This window comes from Epinephelus fuscoguttatus, linkage group LG20, assembly GCF_011397635.1.
Source record: "Epinephelus fuscoguttatus linkage group LG20, E.fuscoguttatus.final_Chr_v1".
Lineage (NCBI taxonomy): Eukaryota > Metazoa > Chordata > Actinopteri > Perciformes > Serranidae > Epinephelus > Epinephelus fuscoguttatus.
The window spans coordinates 21,340,704-21,365,616 of record NC_064771.1 but is presented as its reverse complement, the minus strand read 5'-3'; the positions used below and the strand labels follow the sequence as shown (position 1 = coordinate 21,365,616).

General features: G+C 42.3%; 2 protein-coding genes across 2 annotated transcripts in view; one reads left to right on the top strand and one right to left on the bottom strand.

Annotated features, from left to right (window-relative positions):
- The window catches only part of afap1l2 (actin filament associated protein 1-like 2), a 63,699-nt gene that overhangs the window by 21,470 nt on the left and 17,316 nt on the right, over nt 1-24,913 (bottom strand). The window contains exons 2-4 of the mRNA XM_049563003.1: nt 21,162-21,290; nt 13,044-13,109; nt 6,552-6,643 (exon numbers count right to left, since the gene is read on the bottom strand). Coding sequence (XP_049418960.1) covers nt 6,552-6,643; nt 13,044-13,109; nt 21,162-21,290 — 287 coding nt within the window. The remainder of the gene's footprint in view (nt 1-6,551; nt 6,644-13,043; nt 13,110-21,161; nt 21,291-24,913) is intronic.
- On the top strand, nt 3,978-6,537 carry LOC125880479 (kelch repeat and BTB domain-containing protein 13). The gene has a single exon (XM_049563006.1). It carries the CDS (start codon nt 4,157-4,159, stop codon nt 5,672-5,674), a length of 1,518 nt encoding a protein of 505 aa, XP_049418963.1. The 5' UTR covers nt 3,978-4,156; the 3' UTR covers nt 5,675-6,537.

Sequence of the window (24,913 nt, the reverse complement as noted above, 5' to 3'; positions counted from 1 at the left end):
TTCAGGTGTGCCAGTGCCAAAGCCTTATGGTACGTGTCCACAGGGGTGTTTTTGGATGTTGCTCCACTTTCCAGCGTCGGACACTTGACGGCTCTCAGACTAAACACAGCAGCTTGTTTCGAAACTTTCTCTTACATTACAAAAATAGTTCACCGAAATGTGTTTCTGAAAACACTTGATGCAACTTGTCTTTATTTTAGCTTGACAATGGTTAGTTTAAAGTTTTTTTGGGAGTTTCTTGAGGCAGCAAGTCATGCTGGACACCCCTGATTTGAGTGAATTAGCCTAGATTCAACTTTACGCAACGAGCAGATGCCAAATCTTCCAATGCAACGCACCGCTACAAGAATACATTGCACAGCTGCTTACATAGACGATGAAATGACGTGTGTAAATGACGGGAATATATTTGCTTTTAACTGCGCATTCACATGGTTGTGCACATCTTTGAAAGTGTGCTTGATTAAAAATATACACTGCATAAATTATGGACATAGCTACCGACTGGTTTGAAGCCTCAATTTTGGCATTTCGGGCGTCGCCATCTTGGTTTTTTGGACCCAGAAATGACCATATTTGGACAAGAGGTTGGCGTAGTGGGGGAGCAAGGGTGGAACTGATTCATTGACTGTGGTGAGGCCTTCCTGAGGACCCTGAAACGTAGCAAGCCTCCTCAGGAACTTCTGATCTGCTTTTACCACTGCACAATTGAGAGCATAATAACATACTGTTGTACTGTGTGGTGCTGCGGAAAAGAAAGACCTGAAGCGGGTTGTCAAGACGGCTGAGAGGATCATCGGCTTTACCCTAACAAATCTTTGTGACATCCACTCAGGCTGTCTTTTCACACAGGCCACAAACATAAGGTTGGACCCCTCACACCCCGGACGCCCCCTCTTCATCACCCTTCCCTTGGGCAGACTGAGAACCCTCATTACACACAGACAGACTTCAGAGACTATAGAACCCCCCCCCCCGGCTTTACCCACCATAATGGTGCTATAATGGACTATGTGCAATGACTATTGTTTTTGGCTGTTTTTATTGTTTTTTTTAAATTGCTCTTACATACTATTTATCATATATTCTAAACATATACATGTTGAAATAAGCCTTAGAGACCAAAACTGTTTTCGTACCAGGCTGTTAACATTACATTTATTTCTGCTGTAAAGTTGGGCATGTTAACATGGGAGCCTATGGGGATTTAGGACGCATTCACACTGGCGCTATTTGGTCCACTTTAAAAGAACCCTGGTCTGCTTCCACGGACAGTTCGGTTCATCTGGAGTAGTTTGAACGCTCATTCGACTCTGGTGCAGATCAAACAAGCAAACCCTGGTCCATTTGAAAACTTGGGGTCTCGGTTCAAGTGAACCCTGGTGCAGTTTGCTTACAATGAGAAAAGCAAATGGACTATCCAGCGAACCAAAGAGAGGAAGTGAACCAAAGAGAGGAAGTGATATAGTGTGCATTTTGGGTAGAAAAAAAACCCCCAAGCCAACAGCGCAAACCAGGAGAAGCAGAGGTAAAAAAGAAAAAGTTGGAAAATGTCATGTGGGCAGACGTGGAGCAGTGAGGAGGTGCAGGTGGAGGTGCTCCATTGTTTTTTTGGTGACCAAGCTGGCTGAAGGGGATGGATTTCCGTTTTTGGTCCTGGCCAATCGATGAGCCGGGTTTTCTTCTTCCTCCTGCTTTTTTTTTTTCCTGGTCAGTGGTCGTTTCGGGCAATACCGCCCCCAAACGAGCAGCTGTTGTAACTGCGTGACATTGTCCAGGCAGTTTGGTCCTCTTGAAAAAGTGCAGTGTGAAAGTGAACCAAACCAAATGAAGGTGTGAAATTTTCAGCATTCCCTGCCAGAGTCCCTCAGACTGTCCTAGTGTGAATGCGCCCTTGCTTTGTTTTAGGAGTGAGCCTCAAGTGGACTTGGCTTCATTTCTCAGCCTCTTCTCAGTTGCCACTTGATTAAAAAGCAAGTATATCTCTTGCCTTAGTTTCGTGCATCCTGGCTCACCGGTACGCCAACAGTTAAGTGGAACAGAGCCATTGTTAATGATATCAGTTACACCTTTAAGAAGAAGGAATGTCTGCCCTGAGAAAAGTCTATACTTTACCACCTCACCAATTTATTTGGCTCTAACTACTGTATTTACCTCCAAGCAGCTCAGCTAAAAAGGTTAACTTATCACCTTTGGACGTCAGGATGCATAGATAAACCCTTTTAGCACCACGAAACAAAAAAGCCAACACTAAGGAGCCCCATAAATACTGTGCACTTAACTGGATTTTTCAGACGCAGGCCTAGTCTGTACAGAACAAGACGGACGATGCCACGAATCACAGAGGAACAAAGTGGAATTAAGCCAGTTTTACAGTGATGGAAGTGAACAAGCCTTCTGATCAAGGGATCCAATAAAACACGTGTCACTGAGTATAGCATAATACTTGCTGATTAATATAGTTCCTTATTTATAGAGGGGATTTTTCATGATGAATTGGTTAATCTAAATAATAAACTAGTGGAAAAAATATTGTAACTAAATCAAAACAAATACAGGAAATATGGTTTGTTGTGTCAAATTGTGGTTTTGATATGACCAAAAATGAAACTTAATCTACTTGAATCATCATTAAAGTGATATTTTTTTTAGATTACATGACCTCCCAAAGAAAGAGAAACAGCTACAAACACTCAAGAGCTGACAGGAACTTCATAAGAAAAAGTGACTCCGCTGAGAAAAGGACTGTTAAGTGTTAGTGCACACACACACAAACACACGCACATACACACACACAGCATAAACAGTGTAAACTGCTCCGCAGTGAAAAAACAGCAGTTCAGGCATCTGTTATTAATTAAAACAAAGAGCCAGGCATTCCAGAGCACCAGCAGCAGCAGCCCCCCTCCGCCCAACGACCGCCCACCCACTCTTATCTCTATCTTCTTTCTTTTTCTCTCCCCATTCCACTCATCTCCAAAAAACTAACTGTTGTTCGAGCCAAGGCTAAAGAGGTGTACAGTGAGCCTGTCCTCCGACCAGCTGGACTGATACTAAACCGAGAGGGGAGAAGATTAAGAACATGCCAGGTGTCTGTCTGTAAGTGTCTACGAAGACTCTACAATCACTCCAGCTCTCTAACAGCCACTTTAGCCCCCTTTCTCTCACTTCTCACACACACACACACACATCCTCACCACAGAAACATCGGGCAGAAGGAATGGATCGAGGAGTCAGAGCATAAATAACAAAGCAAGGAGGAGGAATAGGGGTGTGGTGGTGGAGGGGCTTTGAGTAAAGAGTGGGAAAAAGAGCCCGAAAAACGAACAGTCAGAGGAACATGGAAAATCCCTGGTTCCCATGCCAAGAATCCGGCACAGCGAAAACACTCACGCACACACTCGCGCACACACACTGCTGGGAGCTCAGAGCAGAGGAGAAGGTAGTGATAAAAATAATCAGTTTTGGAAAGCCAGACTCAGGAGGACTCTCTAGGTCTTCGCTATCTCTCCACCTCTTATAACATCGTATCTTTTTGGTTGGAAACACTTGTGTAAAATGAAAACTACTCAAATAATATTTGAAGCATGAATGAAACTGAATAAAAAGCAAGCTGGGGAGGCAGAAAAACTTCACATGAAACATACTGTGCACATGCTGTGCTTCTTGTCCCATTATTTTGTCTTCTCAGGAACACTTTGACATTTTTAGTCCCAGAGTTTCCCTCCCAGCTTTAAATGTACAACTATAAATAAAGAAAATAAACATGTATAAAATTAAAATAGTCATGTAAAACGAAATTGGATTTAAAAGGGCAGTTCTGGCAGATAACATAATCATGAATAATCTAGCAAATACTTATGCTAGCCAATTATATTGCGGTTATGATAATGACCAGTTGCCGGCAGCCACGTTACCGCTTAGTGTGCATGTCAACAGTTTTCCTTTCCCTGCCTGACGCTTGCGAGTGGCACAGCTGCTATCTATAGTGCGACTATTTTCAGACCATGCAGACAGGACGCAATGGAAGTCTCACAAACCTTTATTTACCGTCCAGTTCTGGGGAAAAAATGGCTGTTCTACACTCGAGTCACGCGCTGCATTGTCACTTGAGAGGCTTTTTTAGGGAGAGAACAGACCCGGGGTTTAACAGATCATGGAAGTGCCCGAAGGCCTGGGAGTCAACCGGCAGATTCATGCAGAGAATGCGACCCTTGATCTGGAGGACAGAGAGCAGCAGGCGGGCTGGGTGAGAGTGAGGGTGGAGGAGAGCTGCTTCACTGTGGAGCGGGCCTTGCTTGCGAGGTGCAGCAACTACTTCTGCGCCCTCTTTCAATCTGGGATGGCAGAAAGTCAACAAGAAGAGCTCCACCTGAAGGGAGGGTTGCGTGCAAGGGGTTTCCTCATCACCCTCGCTGTCTGCAGGGGAGAGACCCCCGCTCTCTGTGACCCGGATGAGCTTGTAGAAGCCGTAGAGTGCGCTGCCTTTCTGCAGGTTGCATGCTTGGTGCGGCATCTTTGTGACATTATCGACTCAGACAACTGCCTCTTGCTTTACCACGCAGCCTCCATCTATGGGGTGCATGCACTCTTTCACAGTGCTGCTCTTTTCCTCTGTGATGCCTTTGAGGATTTGAAGGAAGCAGCAGAGAGTATGATTCCTGAAGACCTCCTTCAATATTCTCAATCACTCTCTCCTGCTACTTACATTGCTATAGGCACACACACTCCCTCAATGGACCTGCTGCAGGACTCCTTTAGGATTGTTTGCTACCTGGATGAAAAAGAGGAAGAGTGGAAGCATCTGACAGACCTCCCAACTCTCTGCAGCACCTCCATGGCTGGAGTGGCAGTGCTCGACAACCGACTGTACATTGTGGGGGGAGTTCATGGATATAATAAGGACACAGTGGACAGCAGCTTCTGCTACAATCCTGATACAGGGGTTTGGACAACTCTTCCAGGTCCCCAGCAGCTAAGATATGACTTCACCCTGCTGGGGCACGAGGGCAGACTCTACGCCATTGGCGGCGAATTCCAAAAACGGACGATCTCCACAGCAGAGAGTTACGACGTTGAGAAAGGAGAGTGGACATTCATAAAACAAGCACCAAGACCTGTAGCATCTGCAGCTTGTGCTGTTGCAAGACGCCGGATGTTTGTCTGCTTCTGGAAACCACCAGACACCACAGACATCTATGAATACATACCGGCAAAAGACGAGTGGAAACTGGCAACCACTATGATCAAACCTATGAGCTATGGCCACTGTATGGTAGCCCACAGGGACAATTTATATGTAATGCGCAATGGGCCTTATGACGACTTCCTGCGCTGTCTGATGGACTGCTACAACATCACGACAGGCCAGTGGACAGCCATGCCAGGACACTACATCAACAGCAAGGGGGCGCTGTTCTCTGCGATGATAAGGGGGGATTCCGTGTTCACAGTGAAATACATGCTAACGCTGGAATACGCCATCACTGAGCAGGGATGGAAGCCCCGCAGGCAGATGAAGGGGTTTCCAAAGAGTGGTTCACTGTGGACGTGTTTACTCAGGCTTCCCAAGACGGGACCAGTTTCACCACAGCTGGATGCAGAAGGGGAGGAAGAAGAAATGTCTTTGCCAGACACATCTGAGGGATTTGTGGAAGCTATACCACAACTGTGAAATCCCTGAAAAACAATGTTTTATCTTCAGGGTTTCTAAACTAGAATGTGAGTTTTAGAATTTAAAAAAAACCCACTGTGACTACATGACTGCATTGTGACACAAACGTTCGTTCATAGTCACTTTCACATGCACTCACACTTGCACACACATGCACACGTGCTGACACTATGCATTTGTTCTGATTAGCAACAGCTGCTACTGTAGTTTATACTAGGAGAGGCCACTGTGCGTGTGTGTGTGTGTGTGTGTGTGTGTGTGTGCAAAGTTCAAAGGCACTGACGGGATGTTCTAAACCTCTCGTTCTCTACGTTTTTCCTGAAGTCACACTGAGCCAATTCAGGAGCCACCGGCCTCCCAGTCGACATAAAACACACCACACACTCTTGGATACTCACTTCCCCAGGTTTGCTGCTCCATGAGTGATTAAATACCTGTTTCTGTGGGAGAATACATTTCACATAGCCTCAAGCTTGTGACTCTGAGGGTTGTGGGAAATGTCTTTGGCTTGTACGACCACAGACTGCAGTTGCTTTAGTATATTAAAAACCAATGGAATTCTCTGGCAACATGTGATATCAATCCATAGTACTTTATTTTGAATACTTACTTTGCCTAGCGATGTTGTTCTTACTGTACCAAAGGACTAAAATACTGTCAGTTACATTTAAAGTTGGAATTTGTCTGTGGGCTCCTTTAACATACCGTCGAAAATCACGATTTCCACTGAACCTTCCCATGTACTTTGTTGAGTTCAGCAGTCCTACTGGGGTCAATTATGCGGCTACCATTCCCACCACTTTGGCAGAGGATCAAAAAAATCAAATCATTTCACATGTTAATCCACTCTGATGCAATCAAGATGGTAAGCACTTACTGCTCTGGGAGGCGGCAGGTCAGGAAGGTTCTTCTGTGGGACGGAGAAATGTTTTCCTGCTTTTCCATTGATCAGGGCATCGGATCTGTCATCTAGGTCATCAAAGTACAAAGAGGGGGGTCAGGGAGTAACAGAAATCTTACATGGCTGTTGTGAAATACATGTACACAATTTAGGCATAAATGAAACAACTGGTGAGTTAAATTTTGTCTGTGTTTCATTCAACACTATTTCCAGATGTCTCCTATACGTATCAGTGCTCCCCTAACCCTCACTGTGAGCACAGACCCTTCATTGTTAAATAACAGTGACCGCATAACCCAAATCAAGAGGGAGCATTTGTATGGTAGCAACAACCCTATTATGCAAAACACACACCACAGAACAGGATCAAGAACATTGAAGAAGTCTTTACATAAGAGACTGAAGAATTATGGTTTTCAGAGGATTTGCCCTTTCATTAACAATGGCCAGTGATTAAAGGTCCTGTATATGACATTAGGATCATTAACATAGCAGCAAACCACTATTTGCTATATAAAGATATGGCGGAGTGATGGCATCCTGAGTAGAGTATGAAGTCACACTTTCTCTGTGTGTGTTGTAATCGGAGCTTCTCTGTGGGTTGTTGTGGTAGCTGTGCCAGCCACGTGTGCAAGTTTGGGCGTGTGAGTCCCTGCGAGTGTGTCCCACAGGCTAGCTAATTGCCGCCACTCTGCACTACGCTCAGTTATCATTTAATCAGGACGACATCATCGCGGAAGCATAGTGCCCACTCTCCAGTTTCTCCCCAGGTTACCAAAGTTAGCTATGTCAACACTGCTGACGTTGTTAGCACTGCTTATTGAATTAGCACCGTTAGCCATCTCCATGTTGAGAGCCATGTGCAGACAACCTTGCTCCAGACGTGGAATTATAGATATGTTCTGAATGTTGCCTACAGCTCCTTTAATATACATCATTAGTAGTTTCCGACCTTTCCTAAAGGTCCAGTGTGTAGGATTTAGGGGTATCTATCTTTGTTTTCATCAGTCTATAATAACCTGACAGTAAGAATCGTTCTGTTTTCATTACCTTTAGAATGAGCCATTTCTATCTACGTAACAAGCAGGTCCTCAACCAGAAGTTCACTCTGTTGTTTCTACAGTAGCCAAGAATGGATGAACCAAACACTGACTCTAGATTTGGCCATGTAAATCAATGTTTTTCGTATGAGCCACTAAAGTCCTCCTACATGCTTTGCACACAGAGGTTTCAGTTGGTTGCAATCTGCAGCCTCACCACTAGATGTCACTAAATCCTAAACACTAGACCTTTAAAGATGATGTATAGAGAATAATACCACCTTTCCATCAAATTTAGTGCATGTATGTGGGGGTTTTTAAACACTGGAAAAACTGCTAAAAATGAGCTATAGACTCCTTTCCCATCACCAGTGGACTTAAGTTGTGTACGCAGCTCTACAACAGATGAACATGCCTTTCAGGTTTGATTTTTTTTTTCTGGTGTTTCACATTCAATTTCATGAACAGGCCAGAAAACAGGTTAGTAAACAGTGAAATGGAGGCCAGTAAAAATGCTACAGTGGTTACTTCTTTTATTATATCTCTTACTTATTAAGTCTCTCTTTCAAACATGGTGCAGACTGATTTAGAATGATGTTTGAGCACTGTGCGTGCGGAGGCAGACGGTATTTTGTGATGGTGCGTCATTGCATCTCCAGGTAAAGGAGCTAAAATTAACGCATTCACCCTGGTTTTGTATTTCCATCATTGGCATTCAGGACCATAGCCAATACATACCCGTGACTACTGAGTCATTTGACCTGGGCGTGCATGCTAATTGTAACCTTTCCAAATACATACAAAAGTTTGGTGTTAGTGGGATTTTGGTGCAGTGGGAAAAGGGCTTAATGATAAAAATACTGATACCTTGTAAAGAGTAAGACCAGCAGATCAGTATCACTCTCTATCTGTTAAATATAAAGCTACAGTCTGAAGACAGTTAGCTTAGCCTAGCTTAGCTTAGCTTAGCTTAGCGTGAAGACTGGAAACAGGAAAATAGCAAGCCTATTCTCAGACCATATAGGTTGAACATGTTAATAACTGAGCTTATGCAGTACTGGTAACTAAATTTTATCTCCTTGCTGCCAGTCTTCTGCCAAGCTAAGCTAACGTTCTGCTGACTGTACCTTAGACTGTAGCTCAGGCCCCCAGGTTGAGATGATGAGTATTGCATCACTCAAATGATGTCGTGTTTACCGTGTTCACAAGAAAAGTCCATATGAACGCCCCCCTGTTGCGTTCTAAGTAGAAATTTTTGGACAGCTCTGAGTTCATGAGTTTGTGGTCACAACTTCCCATGCAGAAACACAACTTCCATTTGAACAGCAGCATATATCTCTGCCAATACTATTGTCTAGGCCATTGTTTACTACTTCTCCTCTCCTCAGACCTTTTACCTAGTTTCTACTTTAGTATCAATATGGGGATCAACATAAAAATACAAAGGCAGAGTTTCAACCCAGTCACTTTCAACATCTCTTTAAATGTTCTTAGTGTATCTTTCTTTGTCTCAAACATCAACTTAGCTACAGAAGATCCTTTTAAAAGAAAAAAGGCTTGGACCTGTGGAGCTAATGAATTTGTTGCTCAGGACATTAAGTAAAATTTCCAGTCATGTTTGCTGTAGGTCAGAGCCATTTTCTCTCATCATGAGGGTGGAGAACAAGCTCAATTGTTTTGAATCTTTTCCCATAGATTGTGCGTGCAATAGCAATGAGATAACTATATCTCATTTAGCTGTCTTTTTTGATTAACAAAGTTTTACTGTAATGTCTAAGTCTAAAATGTCTTTCTCTTATGCTTCAGCTGAAAGAGAAATGTCAAGGTTTACCACATGATCAATGATTAAGAAACCGCAATTCTCACATCTCGGCCTCCACTTTCCATCAGTCTCTGTGAAAGAAAACTCGTGGCTTTGCTAGCGTCGCTGCTGAAAATATGTGTGTTAAGTCTAGTGTTCACTGAAACCACATTCTTCGACACTGTCCAAACAAAACAGGTCCGTCTCAGATGGTGAGGAGTTCAGAAGAAACAGACAGGAAATGGTGGGTGAGAGGAGGGGAGCTGAGGGAGGTCTCTGTTTGTGGCAGCTTACTCTCATGTCTGCTACTCACTTGAATCATGTCAAATTAAGTAGTATAAGATGCAATGACATAACAAGTAGACTTTGGCATTTAACCTACTTGGACAACCTTAACATACCAATGTTTAGTTTGAGGCTGCATATAATTTCACAACAAACATCCTTTACAGAGATTATCCAAAACTCAATGCAGCCAAATTTGACATTATGAGATTCAGTTATCATAATAACTGGATTAATGCAGCAGGTAAACAATGACTCCTAGCAATAACATACAAAGTGTCTCACTGAACACGTACTTAGATACTTACTTAGATACTCATTTCAACTGTCATATACTTAGTGAAAATTGTAAAGGCCTTGCCAGAGAACTAAACTAAAGAAAATGTAATGCCTTCAATAAGAGTCTACAGCCATGCTAACAGCTCTAGAGGTCATTCCTATGTTCCCAGGGGTTCTATGTTCCCAGGGTACATGACAAAGGGTCCTATGTTCCCCAAGTGTAGCACATAAGGGGAACCTGTGAAAGATATTCCTCTGCTCCGTACTTGCTAAAAAATTACATGGATTAGGTTAGGGGACTGAAATCATGACTGTGAATGATATACTTGTACTGGCCCAGGTTTTTTGTCTAAATATAGTTGCTCTTTCCATTAGGAGAATGGTTGTAAATTTATTTGCAGCCAATGAAATTGAAAAACTTTTATAAGAATGGATTAATTGAAAAAGTAACAACTAAAGAATGAAAAAAAGAGACCTAGGGCAGGGTTTAACTCCCATGTGTAGTATCTGATGTGCCACATGTTATGTGATGGCCTGGGTCTGTTATGATCAGTTAGGGGCCCAGGTCAAGATTTATTATGGCCTAGGTCAAGGATAGATAAGTAAGATGAAAGGTTGGATTCCATCTAGATTGTCTTTCTGTCACCTGTCACATTTTGTCTCAAAGTTCACAAAAACCACCAGTCCCTATATAGGCAGGGTACTTGGAGCTGTTTTTCAGAGCAGTTCATATTGGCTTCGAACACTCTCTCAGGCAATCTAGATGCTTGATTTGATGCTGTACTTCTTGTAATAAACCTTTTCTATATACAAGCAAGGTGGTGTCAGTGGAGTCTCCTTCATCACCTTCACATCATCGCTACTTAATAAACAACACATGTCTAAACAGGTTAAGGTGAGGAAAAAAGTCAATGGTCAGGTTTAAGTGAGACATCTATAACATCTAAATATTCCCATGTTCAAACAGGTTAAGGTTGTGAAGAAAGACCTGGTAAGAGGGACCAAAAACCTTCACATGCAATCTTACTCATCAATTTTAATCTTACATTTGAATCCATCTATGGCTCTTCATCTATATCTGATGTATTGATATGCAGAACAAACCAAAGTTTTTCAGGGATAGAGAGTGACAAGGAAGTGGCATGAACACCAAAAGAGTCCTAATGTGTGTTAACTTAATAATGAACTAGGGAACATAGGACCCTGGGAACACAGACCCTGGGAACATAGAAACCTGGGTACATAGGAACCTGGAGACATAGGACCCTGGAAACTGAGGAACCTGTTAACACAGGACCCTGGGAGCATACAACCCTGGAAACATGGGACCCTGGGTACTAAGGACCCTGGTAGCATAGGAACCTGGGAACATAGACCCTGGTAACATAGGACCCTGGGGTCATAGGAACCTGGGAACATATGAACCTGGGAACATAGGAATCTGGGAGCATGGGACCCTGGGAACATAGACCCTGGAAACATAGGAACCTGAGAATATAAGACCCTGGTAACATAAAACCCTGGAAATATAGAAACTTGGGAATATTGGACCTTAGCAACTTCAGATCATGGCAACATAAGAACCTGGGAACATAGGACTCTGGACAAACAGGACCTTAGGAACTTAGGACCCTGGGGACATAATTACGCTCCTGTCCCTCTGTGAGAATATACACTGAACAAAAATATAAACGCAACACTTTTGTTTTTGCTCCCATTTTTCATAAGCTGAACTCAAAGATCTAAAACATTTTCTATATACACAAAAGACTTATTTCTCACAAATTGTTCACAAATCTGTCTAAATCTGTGTTAGTGAACACTTCTCCTTTGCTGAGATAATCCATCCCACCTCACAGGTGTGGCATATCAAGATGCTGATTAGACAGCATGATTATTGCACAGGTGTGTCCAGCATGTTCACCTCCAAGATCAGATGACGAGCATGCAGATGAGCTTCCCTGAGACGGTTTCTGACAGTTTGTGCAGAAATTCTTTGGTTATGCAAACCGATTGCTGCAGCAGCTGTCCGGGTGGCTGGTCTCAGATGATCTTGGAGGTGAACATGCTGGATGTGGAGGTCCTGGGCTGGCATGGTTATACGTGGTCTGCGGTTGTGAGGCCGGTTGGATGTACCGCCACATTGTCTGAAACGCCTTTGGAGGCAGCTTATGGTAGAGAAATGAACATTCAATTCACAGGCAACAGCTCTGGTGGACATTTCTGCAGTCAGCATGCCAATTGCACACTCCCTCAAAACTTGCGACATCTGTGGCATTGTGCTGTGTGATAAAACTGAACATTTCAGAGTGGCCTTTTATTGTGGCCAGTCTAAGGCACACCTGTGCAATAATCCTGCTGTCTAATCAGCATCTTAATATGCCACACCTGTGAGGTGGGATGGATTATCTCGGCAAAGGGGAAGTGTTCACTAACACAGATTTAGACAAATTTGTGAACAATATTTGTGAGGAAATGGTCTTTTGTGTATATAGAAAATGTTTTACATCTTTGAGTTCAGCTCATGAAAAATGGGAGCAAAAACAAAAGTGTTGCGTTTATATTTTTGTTCAGTGTACTTAATCAAAACTGTGCTTTGAGCTAAATGCTAACATCAGCATGCTCAAGCTGACAATGCTTACACAGGGATATTTAGTAGGTATAATCTTTAGTGTCATGTCCACCATCTTATTTTAGCATGTTAAAATGCTAAAATACAAATGAGGCTAATGGGGTAAAATTGTGATGGGTTACCAAAGTATACATCCATATCATCTGGGGAATATGAATGTGTGCATAAAATTTCATGGCAGTCCATCTGACATTTGTTGAATAATTTCAGTCCGTACCACACTGGTGGTCCGACTGACATAACCTTTCATAGAGCCATGGCGCTAAAATTTTGGCAGGGCAAAAAATGCTGCATTGTGTCAGTATCCCTAGTTTTCAACAGTAAGAATAAAACCCCTTTCTTTATAGATTATATTTCAGCTTCTTTTCAGAAAAAAAAAACATCACCAAGAATCAGTCACACTTTGAAGAGGAACCTTTTGAAACTCACACCTTTGCTGCCTTTGTCCTTCGCAGTAACAATGACTTTGTTCATGTAGATATACTCCTCATCAGCACCTGCAATGAGATCATAAGGGGTGGTTAACTTAGCAGCTGACAGCAGTGCACTTTAGCATAGTCAGTGGTACTTTGTGGCTGCTTACCACAAAGGCTAACAATGTGTTAAACTGAAGAAACTAGAGGAAGCCATTTGAATACCACTCGACAAAACACCAGATCAATATGCAACAAAGTGATACATGCATGCACTCACAGTTTAAGTACTCTTATAGATAGTCTGCTATGTCTCACATTTGATAATAATCATAAAAGGAGATAAAAAGACAAGCGTCTTGTGTTACACTGATGTTTCATCAAATTCAATTTTATTTCAATAATCTATTATATTTTAGGATGTAATTTGCTGAATGTGTGATAAAAGCTGTTAAGTAACTTACTGAATTGATTTCCAATCAAATGTAAGTGCAGTGCAGCAGCTAAAAGCCGGTTGCACAAAACACCTTGAGTTAAGATTGTCTTTAAAGTCCTAAAAATAAAATCAGTTGCACAAAACAACCTTTAGTCTCCTTAGGGTTTCCCTAAAATGTTCACTTAAGTATTTATGACTTTCTCCTTGTTTTGGTCTTATACTTAAGGAATCCCTAGACTGCTGCACAAGACCTAAGCAAACAAGCTTAAACTTAAGGTACCTCTGAATCTATCGTAACTGCAACATGACCAAGTTTATGGTGATAAATAAAAAATCCAACACACCCTGAGAAGAGTGTTCTGCAACCAGGAGTACCCAATGGATACACTTGATTTTACACCGTAGATTTGACTTCATTCGTTTTCGTTGCAGTGTCTTCCTGCAATCGTTTTCTGTTGTATTTGGGGGACAGATTTACTTTGTAATTTGTCCTTTCTGTGTTTGTACTTCTCCAGAAGTATAATCGTTTCCTCCTCTGACCGATATGGTTTTCTTGTCTTCTTTTCTTCTACCATTTTTTCACTATCTAACTATAAGCCAACTTTGTGCAGCATCACAAGCGTGAGATCAAGCAAACAAACAATATCCATGGAAATTTTTTCAGGGATTCTGTCCAACTGTATAAGTCCCTCAGCAAAGGAGAAATTAAGCCTCAAGTGTCATACTTAAGGTGTTTTGTGCAACGGGTCCCTAATACTTAACATAACTTCTTAAAGTTGTGTTGCACTGCAGTGAACAGCTTTGAGATTTATATCTTCCTATACCGTACATCCAGTCACTTAACTGTATAGAATCACGAGAAGAGCGGGCATGTTTTGCTTCTGATGGAATCTACTCGTAGAACCAATGGGAAAATTTGACTCCACCTTAGTGCCAAACAAACTTTCATCATATTTGTCAAAAGTCCAGGATTAAAGGGGGAACTTCACCCAAAACAAGCGGTCTATTGTGCACACAGATGGACCCATTATTGACACCCACTCTCACCGTGGCTGGCATTCATCAGACATTAGTCAGAAAGCTCCTTGCCTGCACAGATAGAGCACTGTGTCACTTCTATCTTTGAAGTTTTGAAGATCGTGCAAGTAAATATACGATGGAGCTCCTGGGTCCAGTCCATCTGCTAAGAATAGTTCAGTCAAATTTTACCTCTGCTCAATATCTGCATGGAATTTATGTTCACAAACAAGGACTGGGAGAAAATATTATTAATATAGCTACAGTTTTGGTTTCCTGTGACAACAATAAAAGCCCAGTGATTAGTAAGTCCTTTACATGGTGAGAGGATTTAAGGCCCAGACACACCAAGGCCAACTGTTGCGCCGTGTTACCTCTCTCAGTGGCAGCTTACTGGCTCCAAGCACTGGCTTATTAACATTAAATTAGCTTGGCTTGTTATTAGCTGGTTACTAGCTCCAAGCGGTCCAGACCACTCTGCAGAAGGAAGGATGGCGAGGCGTTCGGGTGCCATTCAATAACAATGGATTTATTGCTGTCTTCACCACAAATCAATAAATGTTGCCTTCTCATGAGGCTCAACAGTAGCCCTGAGCTCATCTAGACCATTGATTCTGCTGACTATCATCACTCTTTGCCGCCTGCTGTCTTCACCATGACACACCGAGACAGCTGCTTCCCTCTACATACATGTTCATGAGGTGTACACGTCACACCCTCACAGGTTACCCACAAGGCCACCGCCCTTTAAGGGGAAAAAGGGTTAGCCGGTAACAGTTGCCTCATGTCACCTTTGTCTCCTCCAACAAATTGCGCTTAAACAAAATGCAAAGACGTCAGCCAATGGCCAAGTAGTACGTACGTTATGCGCCTGTGGGTGAGGAAATAACTCTCTGTACAAGCAGGTCTGTATTCATCATTAAAAAAAAGGTAACTGGAAGACTGACAGGACGGATTCAAGACGCTAGTTAGCCACTTAGCACATTAACAACACAACCCAATGTTGAAAAAACTAAGAACATTCACCATGTGCTAGCAAGCAAATAACACAGACAATTACAAGCCATTTCTGTTCTAGTGCTCTGCCTGGTCCAACACCAGAGAAACGGAAGTGAGGAAAGTAAACAAACGGCTCAAGTCAAAAAAGGCGTGAGATCCTAACAAACTTGTAATATTAGGTAAGATTACTATTTTAGCCACTTTGCTCTTAAACAGAAACAATTTGTAATTGCTTGTGTTATAGGTTTGCTAGTGCATGGTAAATGTCCTTTGTTCTTTCACATTGGGTTGTGTTGCTAATGTGCTAACTGGTTAACTAGCATCTTGAATCCGTCCTGTTGGTCTTTCAGTTTTCCTTTTATAATGACAAATATAGACTACTGCCACCTGCTGGTATGGGGAGATACTTCCTCTTACACAGGCGGAGAATGTACGTGCTAGTTGGCTGTTGCCTGTGGTCTTTGCGGTGTGTTCAATGGAACTTTATGGCCCAGACACAGGCGACGAGAGGTGACTCAACAGACGGCCTTCGTTGCCGCTAGTTCTCTGATGTCGGTTTGGTGTGTCTGGGCCTAGAAAAACTAGGGCGACAGCTACTCACTGATGGCCCAACATTGACCGACTGCCAGCTGTCGGCTTGGTGTGTCAAGGCCCTTTAACATCGCTGGACAAATGATCAGGGCTGCCATTACAGACTGAACTTGACTTCTCTTTGCACTCAAATGTAAATATTTATGGGTCAGTGTGAGCAATGGTATCATTTAGGCAAAAAGCAGAGATGATGAAACCTCATGTCATACACCAGTGCTGAAGTCGGTCTAGTGAGAAAAAGACTGTGTTTGGTTTAACGTCCGTCTTAGCATGGTGGAGTAATTACAAGCTGGCGAAGATAACGCCATAACATTGCCACATAAACAGTTTGAATGAAATGTCTTTTCTCAAACAATAAACCCTGCGGTCTGAAGCTCCAGCTGGTTACTGTAACCTGTTATGGGAATTTGTTCCGGACCTGCAGCGCAGTTTTGAGGAAGGTCGTTTCATTGAATTAAATATTTTAGCTGACTAAGATTATACCCTGAGAGGAAATCAAACAAAACTCTAACCTCGAGTGATACTCTGGAGGAGCTTTCTCCTTTGAAATAGATATCGTGAGGTGAAACCAAACAACAGCAGATTGAAACTATGTTTTGCCTGCACAGTGAAAACAGATTTTCGGGGAACAGAGTTTAAATGCTATTTATAAGCTGCTGCTCAAAGGAAGTGAGTGTCCCCAGAGGATAAATGCAGCTTCGGAAAAATGATACAGCTTGGAGCCAGGAGAGGAAGTACGGAGAGACGAGTCCAGGACCTGAACATGGAAAAGCATGACTGTTGGTGTGTGTGTGTGTGTGTGTGTGTGTGTGTGTGTGTGTGTGTGTGTGTGTCAGTGTCAGAGTGTGAGAGACAGAGAAAGACAGAGGGAGCAGAAAACCCATGTTGGCAATCCAGAAGTGACTGTGAATGTAAAAAGTGCCATGAAGTGTTATGAAAAATCAGTCTAAAGAAGGGGTGGGATCAAGTCATTGTTTTACAAGCTACACGTAAGTCTCAAGTCTTTGCACTCAAGTCCCAAGTTAAATCCCAAGTCTAAACTTTGAGTTTGAGTCCTAAACAAGTCTCAAGGCACTCTTCAACATATGCAGCCAACTGCCAAAAATAAATAAATCGACTTACCTAGTTACTAGTTTACTTAGCCTTGTTCATTATGCAACTTTAAATATGGAGCGAAGTTGGAGATTTTTGCATCCTCCTCTGTAATTTTTGACCAACACCTTTTGAATAGTGCAACTTTTTGTTGACCATTACATAGTTTTTCTAAGTGAACAAAATTATCTTTGGTACCATTTTTTCCAACTGGTGCCCAGTAACGTGACATAAGTTCTTTATTATGGTTCTTTTCTGCAACTTGATTGGATACTGTGTGCCTGAGTGCAAGTGTCAACTTGCTAGGGATGAATAATGCTAACGTTTGTTGATTCAGGAAATTAAGAGAAATAACTTTATTAACAGCACGCTTTTTAAAACAACATACTTTCAGTCAGAAAACTTTATTTCCATTTGCAGTATTACATTTGCTGGTATAGCTGTTCTGGGGCCTCTCTGCCCTTCCACGCGCCTATGAGGAAAGCCTGAGGCTGAGAGAGCACACCTCTCTGCCCTTCCATGCACGTATATGGAAAGCCTAAGGCAGGGAGAGCAACAGCAAACACCCCCCAGGAACAGAACAGAGGAGCATCAATGACAAACAGAAATGACACTGATAAGTCAGACACAACATGAAAAGGAGGAGCTGAGGTGGAGGTGGGTTGCAAAGCAGCTTGCAGAGGAAACAGCAACAGTAGGCAGGTCAGAGCAGTTTAAATAGGGCGCCCTAAATGAGATTCGCTAATCAGTTACATGGAGAGGAATCATGTGATCTATCAGCTGACTCCCTTCCATCAATCAGCTGCTCCATCAGTTGATTGGGCTTTTTGAGATCAGCTGATGTAGCTGGGATGTGAGCTGAGCTTGACATTGTGTCCTGCCTGAACTAATGCTATGCTCACTTTTTAGTCTTTGGACCAGGAAGATGGTATCAAATATTTTCAAGTCAAAAAGCTTAAGTCCAAGTGAAGTCACAAGTCATTGGTCAAATTAAAAGTCTTTTGATTTTGTCAGATCTAAACTCATCAAATTTGTGACTCAAGTCTGACTCAAGTCCACACTTCAGGTGTAAAGTAAAGATTTGTGCTAGAGTGGACATTTTTACTGTCTAGTATCAGACAAAGGAAATATTTCTGGAGGAGCAGCAGTCATTTATTATCCCAAATTAATCACACACCTAGGGGCTGAAGCTTGGATGAGGCTCAGTGTCGCACTGGTTCACATCGTAACTAACTGACTTCCAGGCACCATAAATCACATCAGCCCACCAGCGGCTGCCACATATTCATGCTGAGTGTCAGAGCCAGTGAGCAAAAACAACAAACTTGTCTTTAGCTGTTTGACAGGATACATTATCTGGCCATGCATCATGTTATGATGAAGCAAGATTACATCTTGCTTGTGAGCGTAAAACTAATAACCGCAAACATTCACAAAATAATGTCAATCTGTCGATTTTGCAAGGGAAGTAGAAATGCAGGCAAAAGTATTTAATCCAGCCACCACAGTGTGGTTTTCATTCACCAAAATGGGATAAAAGACCCCAGATGTATTTGTTAATAGGAGCCTGCAAGAGTATAATTATTACATGGTGGTTACTGAGAGTTTAAAATAGCAAGATAATGCCAGAGTGGGTTGCTTCACAGCCGACAATGTAAGCTTATTGAATTGTGGGAAACGCAAGGCATGACCACATGTTACATAAGGTGCTTTGCATAAAGGCAGACTAACTGCAAGTCAACTGCTTTTGAATGACCCATATTTAAAGACTTGTGGTTAAACCTCAACCAGTGTAACTGTCATGTAATCACAAATACCAAAACAGTAAGAAATATAAATAAGGAGCACTGAGGAAATGTTTCAGACTACTTGGCCAGGCTCTCATTGGAAATAACACCTTCAGGAGATATACCTATTTCACAACTGACACTAGGATCTCAGAGCTTGCCAATACTTACATTAAATACAAAGATACACTCATATTTCCTGGAGCTGAAAGTCTACAGTTGGAGTTGGACATTTAGCAGCCTTCATGGGAGGTAAACGTCAACTCATAACACAAGGCAGGCAAGATTTTATCACACTTAGGAATGAAAGATGGTCTTACAGTTAAGTAACCAAAGAAAAGAGTGTGGTTTACACAATCAAACAACTTTCTGGGAAAAGTCATAGAGCTTTTTTCAGTTCATATGGAATTTTGGGGGGGGATTTGCAATGCCATTACACTGCTTGTACTGCTACATCTTTGCTCCTTCAGACTTTCAAATGTACAGTATCTAACCACTCATTTCTAAACCAGGCACAGCAACTTTCTCTTCCTCTACTGTAATTTTCCTAATATCATGTTATGAGGTGTAATCACATCGGTTTACAACCTTTCATTTCCTAATTGTCTTCTTTATTTTTAGTTGCATGTGTTTAAAAAAAAAAAAAAAAAAAGGTCAAAATTCCCCTAAAATATCCACCAAAATCAGTTCCTCAATAAATTTAAAGTGAGAATGCAGTGTAAATACTCTAACCACTACACCAAGGAGGCCCCTAAAGGTAGCAATAGAGTGCTTCATTCAATACCCATAATGTGAATGGAGTGACATGTATATTATAGCTTACTCCAAGCTCGACGTCACTGCACCACTGACTGTGTGGGTTGTAGTTGCTGCTGCAGAAGTGTGAGCTCCGAGGCAAGGACAGTTGTGAGATCCGTCCAGCAGCACACACACAGTAACAAGTCTAACTGTTAACATGACATGGCAAATCTTACTGAATGGTTTTTAATGGGTTTAATGACAGAGTCAAGCCGTTCAGTGAGGGTTAGTTTGTGGTACTTTAGCTGCTGTGTGTTAGCTGGGTTAACCAGGCACACATTGAACTGATCACCAAGGAGAGCAGCTCTGAAGACGACTGCAACAGAAAGTTTATTGTTGCAGTTTAATAGCTTGGTGTTGGATGTTAGCCCCTGCTGCGTGTTAGCTCATGCTAACAGATGATAAACTGGCCGGAGAGAGGCTCCACAGACGTCTGCAACAGAAAATTTGCTGATCTAATGGGAAGTCGGAACCGTTTGGGATCAGACCAAGAGCGCAAAGAAAAGGATCGAATGCAGGTTTTGTTTGACTGGAGACATTTTTATACTACTTGGTACTAGGTTATTTCGACTGATACCTTAAAAGTATCGGATACCGATACTGAGCCCTAGGTAAGTAGGTATGCACTCATCATAGTTTACTGACTGGTGTGGCATGTACTTTCCGCTGAGCTGCGGCTCATTCAGATGCTTTCTGGACTGAAATGTTTAGAAAACTAAAGCTAGGTTTATACTCACTGTATGCGTTAGATTCATGTGCCAAAATATGACATCATCATATCTTTCTCCTTGAGCGTGAAGGCTATGAATGTTGTCGCGGTGCTTGGTCGTGCACCTCTGAATTTTTTGCAGCTAGGCGTCCACTTTGTGTGCTGCACTTTTCAGTTCAACATGGACGCCTTTAAAGGGAGACTGGCTAAGAAGGTTCGTCTGTAATGATCTCTAATAACAACTCTTTGTTAAGAAACAAGAGGGGCAGTCAAATGGCATTAAATTCTTGAGAAGAAGCTTTTTGCCACAGAGTGTGAAACAACATGAGCGGTATAAAATAACTTGGAGGCAGTAACAGTTACAGTACAGAAGTGCAAACTTTGGCAGTATATCAGTGTTTGCTACCAGGCAGTCTACTTAATAGTAACATTTTTCCTGTAACACTATGTGACTCTTTGCTTATCCACAGAATATTTCAGTTATTTGAGCATATTGGAACAAATAATACATTGAGCATATCGCCTTTCTGTGCACTCGTAAGTCACACAGTGTCTACGGACGCTCGCACCTCGTGTCTCATGTGAGGAAAACACAGCTTAATCCAGTGAGCCTATTGGTTTACATCTTTTTTTGAGGTAAATAGGTGCTCTACAGTACATATATCCACTACACTTTGAGAAGTCTGGAGAGAATTTTTCCGTCATACCATTGGAGGCTCCGTAGGACTTGAGGAGATCAGCCAGCAAGCCCTTCTGGATGGTGGCATTCCCACTCAGGGTCTCCTTGTCCAGGATGAGCAGGAAGCGGTGGAGCTCCATCAGGAGCTGGTCCAGCACTGCAAACACAGACAGACAAGAGAGTCTCAGAGGTGGGAGCATAAATAAAAATTCCTTTCTGCTAAATGGTGTTAAATGTGTCTTGGCGTGAAAATATTTAGGAGTATTAAAACAATGGCTTCAGACCAGAATTGTGACAGTTCCCATCCACAAGAAAGAGATGAGCTATGAGCAGAATAAAGTCTGTGAAGTTTCCAGACAGAAATACTCAGAATATTATAGTTTAATTTACGGCTTAGGGAGTTAAACTCAACGACTTGTCTTTTAACACTGAATTCAGCTGCAACTTTGTTAGCTATTTCATTCTCACAGCTTGGCTTTTGTGCCTCAAGCTGCTGTGTGCCAGCATTTAACATGGGAGAGACTCTACAGAGGTTTTCAGCTGGCAACAAGTCGATAACCATTCAGACTTTATGTCATTCAGTCATTACTCCCATCCAGTTGCTATTGACAGTCTGTTTGGGGTTGTTTTGGGAGTTGCACGGGTTTAGTGAAAGGTCAAGTCCAGTGGAGGGGAGGAGCCTGGGACTCGGAGTCGGCGGGGCCTCTGTGTCTGGGTGCAGCCCACACACATCCTTCAGGGGTCAGCGCTGAGCTCACAGCCCTCTCCGCTGTGTGGGGAGCTCTTTGTGCTTTCCCTTCACTGTCTCTTGGCCTCATGAATAGGCCCCTTGCTACAGTGGGCCTCAGTGTGTGAGCACTTCACCAAAAGACGAGACAGGAGCGGGGTAAAGAAGAGAGACTTTATTAAAGGAAAAGGTGGGGCTAATATCAGAGGGGACGACATGCTGTTGTTAGATACCGGGATGTATGAAGTCACCCACAGAATGTAGGGCGTTACCTTTTGATGTTTTTTAAATGGGTCTCTGTCTTATAATCAGCTTCCACTTGGATAATGTTAAAAATAGACACACATTTAACCCATGAGCACATACAATTACAGTAACATGTTACTAATAATGTCAATAAGCTAACTTTTACAGTACTATCCTCAGTTAGCATTAAAACATTTTCCTTCAGACAGCAGTGTTTGACAGTATACTAAGTAATTTGGCTCACTAGCCCACTTATACATTCTTTACTTGTCACAATTTTACTAGTTTACTTATTTTGATAGCTTGACATTTTGGAAACTACACTTATTCGCTTGCTGAGTTAGACGAGAAGATTGGCACCACTTTCACATTTGTCTGTTAAGTAGCCCATGAAGCTAAAGTCTACCGGACTACACCCACCAACTGTATCACCGCGCAGAAGGAGGCGTGCATCTACTGCTAGCTCACCTAGCACCTGAACTAGCTCAGCCAAGGAGGATGCCTTTAATGTTTTCTTTAACGTGGTGTCACAAGCACGAGCCACTCATCCTGAAAGAGCTCCAGGAATGAGTCCTAAAATTCAAAAATGAGTTAGCATTTTAGCACTCTTGATTCCCTCGTCTTGACATCAATGAGTTTGATGCCTAATGTTAGGCCTGTGGTTCACCCAAGCTTAAGAGACTTTCACGCTTTGTTCCATGACATAAAATATGTCAGTAAATACCCCACTGAAGAATTTTGAAGCTTTTATGTAATCTAAAAAAGACCGTTGCTAGTAAGTGGCTAAATATGAGACTACAGAACGTCATCACACCGAACCTGGCGCCTGGTGGCTGCATTTAGTCTTCAAAAACCATAAGTGGTGTTCATTGCATTCTTTATCTTGCTGTACAAAACATGTAAGTATCATGAACATTTTACTTTCAAAATTCAAAATCCAGTGGAAACATCTTACAGACTTTTTGATGAGGAAGCCAGGGCGAAGCTATCGTCTGAGTCGGCCTACAAAAAAAATGTCATCCCTGGAGCACTCTATAGATGTACGCTTCCTTCTGAGCAGTGGTACGTTTGGTATACTTTGAAAGTAAATAGTTCCTACATGAAACTGCTCACAACAAGCTCTTTGGGTTGTCTTGGGTAACTGGGTCATGACATCGGGAAAGATGCATTGCTTGGGAGTTTTTCAAATGCATTTTGGGGGGGCTTTGAGCACTACAAGCTGAGTGCCATCTAGTTCCATTACTTTAATCTAGACTGATATATACTATAGCCATAAAATCTGTATTTTTAATTTTTTTTTTTTTTACAGGTGAGCTATTCCTTTAACACATAAACACCAATAAATCCCTCAAGTAGCCTGAACTGAAACACAGGACACATTAACAGTGAGTCAGGACAGGAGTTTTTGCACCCACAGCAACCAAACCGCTGTGACTAAAACTTAGATTAACCAATGTAAAAATTCAGCTTAAAAAAACTACTACATCTGACTCCACTCAAGAATTGAACTTTAACAAATCTCACAACTCTGATAAGGAGAGCAAACTGCTCCTCTCTGTTTGAACTCTTTTAAAACTGTCAGCAGTCTGTTTTAGTGGCTCCTTCCGGCTCAAACTGATCGCTAACTGGGCCTTGTGGGGGAGTACACTCATGCCCTCTTTCCCCTCCTTCCTACACTCCCACACATCAAAGGACCTCTGCAGAATTTGGGGGGGGGGGGGGGGGGGGGGGGGGTTGCAAAATAAGGTGTCAGACTCTGGTAAGCTTTGCCTTTTGGAGATGACGAGAGGCTTTCCCAAAGCTACCGCAAGCTGGTTTGTTTTTAATGACTCCTGCTCAAGCTGAGTCAATGTCTGCTGAGAGGCCCTGTGGAAGGAGGATCTGCACCATGGAAAACATCGCCACTTAGGACACAAACACACATTGGGGATGTAATTAAAGTTAAATGTTACTATAATGATTAAACCTTTTATTACAGCTCCACTAGCTGTTTAGCTGCTGATGTTTGGCTGCTCTGTCTGAATCTAAACATTTTTCCAGCTTCTCCTCCTTGTGTGTTTGCAGAGATTGACTCTGATGGCCTTTTGGATTGGGGGACCCTGGGAAACAGAGTCAGCTGACAGGACAGGGAGGTCTGTAGCAGGCCGTCTCTGTGGGCTACGGGTTGGCCCGACGCCCACTGCACATCCAGTGAGTGACCGCAGCCTCCACAGCATAAACAATTCACTTCTGTCGAATTGCCAAAAGGAATCTGAGAGACCATCAGCCAGCTACAGGGCTGCAGTGTTTTCAACTCAAGAAATACATCTTTGTCATGCAGTTAAAACACATTAAATGTTGAGGTGGGAATAAAATAAACACTTAACAGCATTCAATGCGAGTCAGTAACAGCTGATAGAGGTTTTTAAACATGCAGATCACACGTTAGAGGAATTTCTCTTCCTCATGCCTGAGGTTGTACTTCCTTGTTTGCTTTATTTGCAAGAAAATGTTTTGTTTGATTTCTCACACCATTGAGACATCCACTTACACTGTGTCTGATATAGTGCTCTGATAAGTTGGCAGATCAGTAAGGTGTATGTGTAATGCCTGATTAGGTTGAGATGGAAGTATGAAACTAAAAAGTAAGGCCAACCCTTAAACTGGGATAACTTAAAACCTTTCTGGTTGTCTGACCACTTGTATTTGACTGGAACCATTATACTGTTATTTGTCACAATTATTTTAAAACAGAAGCCGAAAAAAGTTGGCATGGTATGTTTCAGGAAACCACAGATTATCATCAGAACACATTATCATGTAACTGA